We start from the raw sequence: 7079 nt of genomic DNA, 5'->3' as shown, positions 1-7079 counted from the left end.
AACCGGTTAAAAAAAAAAAAACAAAACCAACCTTCCCCCCACCCCCCACAACGTGACCTAACCTAGCCGCCAACCCTCACATTCACTCTGCGCTCTCTACTCTCAAAATCCACTCCCACTCTCGCAACAACCAACACCTCCCACTCCCAACCTGCGTGAACCCCTTCCTCCCACCATCCCCCTGTGCAGACGAACCCCTTCCTCTCACCACCTCCCAGCGCCGCCGAACCCTTCCAGCTTTCACACAGCGCCGCCGAACCCTTCGTCCCAGCACCTCCTCGCGAACAGCACCAGCCGACACCATCGTCGCGGAGCCAGCACCACCCCCGCCGCCACCCATAGCATTGTTTCTGGCCTCACGGAGACGCGGACAACACCCACCACCCAGCCACCGAGTCAAAGTCAGATATAGAGCCTCCAATTCAGGTATTCAATTTCTGTTCAATAATCATTGATTCATTTTTGTTCAATTTCTGTTTCAGTGTATATTTGTTGCTGATTTTTGTTCTTGGTTTAATTTGTTGTTGATTTTTGTATATTGTTGTTCAATTTCCATTTCAGTATATATTTGTTGCTGGTTTTTGTTCATGGTTTAATTTATTTGTTGTTGATTTACTGAAATTACTTTTGATTGTTGTTCATGGTTTAATTTACTTCTTGCTGATTTCCTGAAATTGCTTCTGATTGTTATGTTGTTCACTGTTCATGGTCCAATATTCAAGCTCAGAGGATGTCCTTAACAATTAACATAGAAAGCTCTTCCTTGTTTTGGGTGGTTGCCTGCATTTTATGAATTATCCAATTATCTAATATCTAGTTTTGTTGTTTTGCTTTTTTATTGTTGCTGACTTGCTATCATTGTTGATTCATTGTTCAATAAATTTTATGTATTTATATCTGTTGCACTCTTGCTCAGCACTATTTCGGTTTTTTCTTCTTCCTTCCTTGAATATGTTTCACTTCTATTTCTATGCTGCTGTCTGATTTTGTTGAGCCTCTGCTTTTACTTGGACTTTCCAACACCATTTCTTGTTGCTTTCCATTCGATTCAAATTTGTGGCTTTCTTGTTATAAATTTGTTCTTGATTATTGATTTTTGTTTTTGGTTCACTGCTATTATTAATTTTTTAATTTGTTCTTCATTTTAATTTGTTTTTTATTTTGAGTTTAGGGTTCACTGCTGCTATTATTGATTATTGATGAGGTAATTCTGAATTAAATAGATGTCTTTATTAATCAAATCAAAAAATTTTGTAGATGTCTTTATTCTTTATCATGTTGAGTGCTTACTCTTAAGTATGTATGTATGTATGTATCAATGGGTTGATTAAATGGTTGCTGGATTGATGGATCTAATTGCAGTCTTGCTCTTATTGTTGCATAGAAGGTTCTGATAACTGATATGATTCAAGATTCACCTTTTTCGTTGGCCAAAGTACCAACTAAGAATTAAGAATAGAGAGATAAATATTTATTTACTGAATATTCTTGCCGAGTTGTATGTAGTTAGCATGACTTATATGCTCTTAAACTTTGAGTTGATTCATTGATTCGGGCACATGTATCATGGTATGAATTGTTCTCTTTATTATTAGAATGTATAACTAGATTAGAATGTTTTTCTACTAGTGTTATATTATTATTATTGTTGTTGTTGTTCTTATTATGTAACTGCTTTTTGATTTCAGGTTGGATTGCGTTGAGAAGTTTAGCTGTTTTGTTAGAGAAGGCACCATAACTTTGCTATCTTTTAATGGAAATTTATTTTGTTTTTCAGTTGTGTTGACTATTAAACTTTTAAACTTCTTTAATTGTTGTATTTGAATTCCTTTTGTCGTTAAATTTTATTAGACCAAGACTTTGTTAGTTATTGTATTTGTGTTTGTTGATTTCAATGTTATGACTTTGTGAAATAGTATGGTAGTATTTTTTTTTAATTGATTAAAAAAACCGAACAAACCGAACCAAACCAAACCGATTTTAATTGGTTTGGTTTGGTTCGGATGGCTTCGATAAAAAAACCGAACCAAACCGAACCGCAATTAAATTAAACGATCGGATCGGATGACTTTTCTCTCAAAAAGCGAACCAAACCACACCGCGAACACCCCTACTGTTTATTGCTTTCTTTATTTCCCTTGCTATTGTTTATGCGTTTACAACTCACCAAACCTCTTTTCTGATTCGCCTGACTAAGTCCAAAAGGATAACCATTGCTTGCTCAGTCCGACAATTCTCGTGGGATCGACTCTCACTCACCTCAGGTATTACTTGGATGACCCGGTGCACTTGCCAGTGAAGTTACGAAAATTCAATTTCCCGCACCAGCATTCCACATCATTAGCTTCAGTTGGAGTCCTGAAAATTTCTTCTTGAAATTTGCATATAGATGTCTGACACAAAATCTATGGTCCACTCCAAGAAGAAACCTACCTTGATGTTAAATTTTTACGATAAAATCACTCATCTCTTATGCTACTTTTCCTATTACAAGCTTCAAACATCATAAAAAAGGTAATCAATGTTCAAGACAGAAAGTGTAAAATAAAAACTTTCTGCTACCATCAAGAATCCCGAACCCTAACAATGATAACATTGCAATCACGAAAATCCTATGCATTAACAGATTTACTTGCATGAACTATTCACTTAAAACGAAGATCAAACATAGATTGTACATACCTTTTTACTCTGTGCTGTTTCAAAAGTTGTGAAGACCAAGATAAAGCAATCTTCTCCTTCGCATGAAAAATCAAAATCCAAACTACTTTCAATCCGTTGTCTTCCACTATGATCAAGCTCGAAGAAGAGTGGAAAAAATGGTAGGATTTAGAGAATGTAAAAGTTGAAGTGTTACGTTTTTCTTTCAATCATCTGAATGAGAGTGTTTCGTATGCTAAAAGTAATAATAGGCGCGAAGGGACATACGTGTCAATACATATGTTTGGGGCTAGTAACGTTCATTATCCATATAGACAGTTCTGTTAGTGTTTCGTCAGTATAGATGACGAGAGGATAACATTGAATCAATTTTTAAATGTTGTGGACATAAATAGGACGAGTTAAACATTAGGAAGAACTTTAAGACTTACCCCAAACGTTGAAGATAAAAATGATACTTTACTCTATTTTTAATAAATAACCAAAAAAAATTTCTATTTAGCAAATAACTTATTTATTTCATTCAAAATTTTTCAACAAGATTTTAGTAAATATTCAGAAGATGTACAAAAAAATTTAGAGTCAAATTCAATCTCTATGTATATTTTTTATTTTTAAAATAATGTGATCATTTACAATAAAATATTTAAAAAAAATTTACTTCACATAAAATTACCAAAATTTAAGAATAAAATTTTATTTTTTTACTAATATTTACAAAAAATTGTATCATATCACATTTTCGAACCATTTAATTTTAAGAATTATTTTTTGTCAATAATATAAATTTTTAGATACTATTTTAATAATTTATTCTATTTTTTTTGCTGTCTTTTTTAATTTTTTATTTGCACATTAAAAAATATTTAATTATACTTTACTAACCATGCTTTTAAAATTCGCGAGATTGCTGTCTATATTTATAAAGCCAGTGAGCCGCAGTCCACAGAGTGAACCTAACACAAACCCTAATCCAAATTCACATTTTCCCTCCTGATTTTCCGAGTTTCCATGGGGAAGCCGAAGCATGTCGCTCCTCCCGAAGACTCTGACGACGAATCGCAGGTTCCAAAGCCTCAGCTCGAACAAGAAGATAGCAGCGAGGAAGAGGATGAAGCAACTTCATCTGAGGAAGACGAAGACACCGATGAAGGCGAAGATGAACGTGACAAGCACGTGCTGCTTCCCAGGAAGCCTCAACCGCAAGTGGTTTCCAAACCCTCGTCTTCTTCTTCTGAAGACGATTCGGAGTCGGAGCCAGAGCCAGAGCCGGAACCGGAGCCGGAGCCTGAGCCCGAGCCCGAGGCTCTATTGAAAAACGCGAAACCCTCTTCAAAGTTGAAGTCTCCACCTTCGTCTGCTGTGAGTCAAGCCAAATCCGGGTCGAAGCGCGCAGCGAAGAACAGTATCGATCACTCGAACCAAACAAAACGTGGGAAGAAGGCACAGGAGGATCACGCGGCCTCTGATGAAGAGGATCCGAAGAAATCACGTGACGAGTCCAAATCCCTCTTTCAGAGGGTTTTCAGCGAGAAAGATGAGATAGGTATCTTGAAAGGCCTGGCTGAGTTCAACGCAAAAACAGGGAAGGAACCCTATAAATGCGCTGAAGAATTTTACGATTTTTTGAAGGGATCGAATTTGATTGGGTCAAATGCATCATGCAACCAATTGAAGGATAAGATCCACCGGCTGAAGAAGAAGTTTGAGAACAACCTAGCCAAAGAGAAGAACGGCAAGGGGACAACTTTAAAGCCGCACGAGTTGGAAGCATTTCAGTTGGGAAAGAATGTTTGGGGCCACGATGGCCGTGGCGGTAAAACGGTGCGCAACGAAGCTTCGAAAAAGGATAAGGCTGGGAAGAGTACCCCCAAGAAGGCGCCAGTGCCCCATTCAAATGAGAAAGCTGAAGCAAAGTCCAAAATGAAATCTGAACCTTTGGATTCAAGGATGAGTGAATTGTCTGGGACTAGTTTAGCTTTGACTTCAATGTTGAAATACGATGGGACTTTTGGTAAGCCTTACGGTGAAGACTATATTAGAAGGGGAATAGAGTTGCTTGGAGTCTCAAAGAGGGAAGAGATCGAGGATAAGTGGAGAAAGTTCGAAGATGCTGAAAATAAATTGTATGCGGAGATAGCTGAATTCTATGCGGAACAGGCTAAGTTACTATGTCAAGCAAATAGCTCCTCGTCCTCCTAGGTATAATATATCTTGGTTGCTTTTTTGTTTTTTTGGATTCTGGCATTTTCATTTTATTTTGGTATGTTTAGGTTCGTCGCGTTTTAGTATTTTATGATATATATTTATCTCCATTGATTCAAGAATTTTGTGTTTGGGAGTTGGAGGAAAGGGAGGCAAAATGGATGGCTTGTAGTAAAAAATTATAGTAAGATTAAGAGCTTGTTCACAAAAGACCAATTTGACAATCTTTCAATTTTGATTTCCCTGCAGCTTAGTTTTAACGTTATTGTTTGTTTGGCTTGTTCTTATTCTGTCATAGTAAGATTATGAGCAATTTTAACAAAATTCTGTATATAGATATAACTTTTTAAGTTTCAAGTATTTGGCATACTTCCATGGCAGATCATTAACTTCAAGAAGAAACATAACTCAGCTTTGAGAATTACATAACAAAACAATGAAAGAGAATACCAAGCGAAGTCAAACAATTATCTGTTAATTATGTTTCTCTTGAAGTTAAAAGCAAATAAACTTTAATAATCCTTTTATGACTGAAAATAGTTAAATGGATAGATTATTTTTTTTACAAAGAATATTTGTTTCTCCGTTTCTATATTATTTTCAGATAGCTAAGAATGATACATTGTCTGAAACGGGATGAAGTGCATCTTTAGTATGGTTCATATTTAAACTAATTGGTTGCTGTGTTATATGCCTCGCGATTTTGTTATATGCCTCCCGATTTTGTGTTATATATGCCACTTTTTATTTTGTTCAATAATGGTTGTTTGATGGAGATTACTCTGCACTTTTCTATATTCTTTCTATTTCTCTTAAGGAATAGATGGTTGAGGATTTCTTTAAACAAAAACTCGAAACAATTCATTTTATTGCATATTGTATGAGTAGAAAATTGCTTAATTGGCTTTTGGTGAGGAGAATATTGGAGCTTTTGTTTGAGTTCTTTTGATGTTCTGTAGGTTTTTCTTTGAACGATCTAAGGCTGCGTTTGGAATGAGACTGAGACTGAGATTAGGAGACAAAGACGAAACTAAGTTTAAGTATTGTGTTTAGTTATGTCTTAGTATCCTGTTTGGTTTGAGATTAAAGCAGAGATCGAAATGATTGAAGTTACCAAAATATCTCTATTTATACTTAACTTAAAATAAAACCCTATCCCCTTTTGTGTGTGTGTCAAACCATCGAGCCGTGCCTTGTGCCTCGTCTGGCTCTACTTCGTCCGTCGCCAGCGGCTGTGCGACACGGCAACGTCCCAAAGCGGCGTTACACTGAGGTTGCAGTTACTCCTTTGTTCCCTGTGCACGCTGTTGGTCCGTCGTGCCGCCTTCGGCGCGCGTAATGAAACATAATTTGTTTGGTAGTTAAATATATGTCATAACATACAAATAACAATCCTATGAAAATGATAATCTTACCCTTATACAAACCACCACTACTACCAACACCATCTCGTGTCTTCGTGTGATGGTTGGGGGTTCTATATGTTAAGCATATTGTTAATTTCAAGTGTGATGGTTGGGGGGTTCTATATGTTGAGCACATTGTAAATTTCACGTTTTCAAATTGTGATATGTACTATTTGAATATTGTCAATGATGATAATCAAGGTGTTGGGTTTTCCTGTCCATGGACATTTTGCTGCTTTGACATCCAAATTTTCGACTTGGGCCCTTTTTGTGTGGATGGTAGTCGTAGATATAACTCTCATTCTTCATTTAAAAAAACAAAACAAAAAAGCTCTCATTCTTCATTACCATGAAGAAAAATACTTTGTTATTTTGTAGAGATTTGACATAGCAATGCCCTATTTATTAAGGTTTTAATTCTAAATTTAATTACTGAAGATGTTAAAAAAATCTGATAGTATTAAATCCTCTAATTATGTTATGTTTAAATAATGCAATTGATGATAAATGTAATAATAATAATTTAACATATGATGAAAGTTTAGGCTGCTTTAGTCTTTAGACGTGGTTTAATAAAACTTCTAATTTTTAAAAGTAACTTATAAAAATTAGTTATTAAAGATATATATTTTTTAAATTGTAGTATCTATATTTGATAAATCAAAATAAAAATAGATTTCAATAAGTAAAAGCAATAACAATTGCGTTTGATAAAATAATTTTTAAAATTTAAAAATATTATAATGGATATAAAGTGAATTTTACTCAATTTTTTCTTAAATAAAGGATAAATTATCTTCTATGACA

General features: G+C 35.2%; 2 protein-coding genes across 3 annotated transcripts in view; both read left to right on the top strand.

Moving 5' to 3' along the window:
- LOC110263823 (TANK-binding kinase 1-binding protein 1-like) overlaps window positions 1–1761 on the top strand; it is a 3853-nt gene extending 2092 nt beyond the window's left edge. Inside the window, exons 2-3 of the mRNA XM_021105641.1 lie at window positions 67–426; window positions 1689–1761. Of these exons, the coding sequence (XP_020961300.1) occupies window positions 67–426; window positions 1689–1738 (410 nt within the window). The 3' untranslated portion in view covers window positions 1739–1761. The remainder of the gene's footprint in view (window positions 1–66; window positions 427–1688) is intronic.
- LOC107604835 (GLABROUS1 enhancer-binding protein-like) lies at window positions 3579–6468 on the top strand. 2 transcript variants are annotated; one of them, XM_016306536.2, is made up of 2 exons: window positions 3579–4863; window positions 5826–6468. In XM_016306536.2, exon 1 carries the CDS (start codon window positions 3673–3675, stop codon window positions 4861–4863), a length of 1191 nt encoding a protein of 396 aa, XP_016162022.1. In that variant the 5' UTR covers window positions 3579–3672; the 3' UTR covers window positions 5826–6468. The 2 variants fall into 2 exon arrangements, with proteins under 2 accessions (XP_016162022.1, XP_020960530.1); XM_021104871.1 differs by lacking the exon at window positions 5826–6468 and having other exon boundaries at window positions 3579–4542; window positions 4585–5136.

Source organism: Arachis ipaensis, chromosome B06 (genome assembly GCF_000816755.2).
Source record: "Arachis ipaensis cultivar K30076 chromosome B06, Araip1.1, whole genome shotgun sequence".
Classification (NCBI taxonomy): Eukaryota; Viridiplantae; Streptophyta; class Magnoliopsida; order Fabales; family Fabaceae; genus Arachis; species Arachis ipaensis.
The sequence above is the reverse complement of the archived record's forward strand: the minus strand, read 5'-3'. Positions and strand labels throughout refer to the sequence as shown.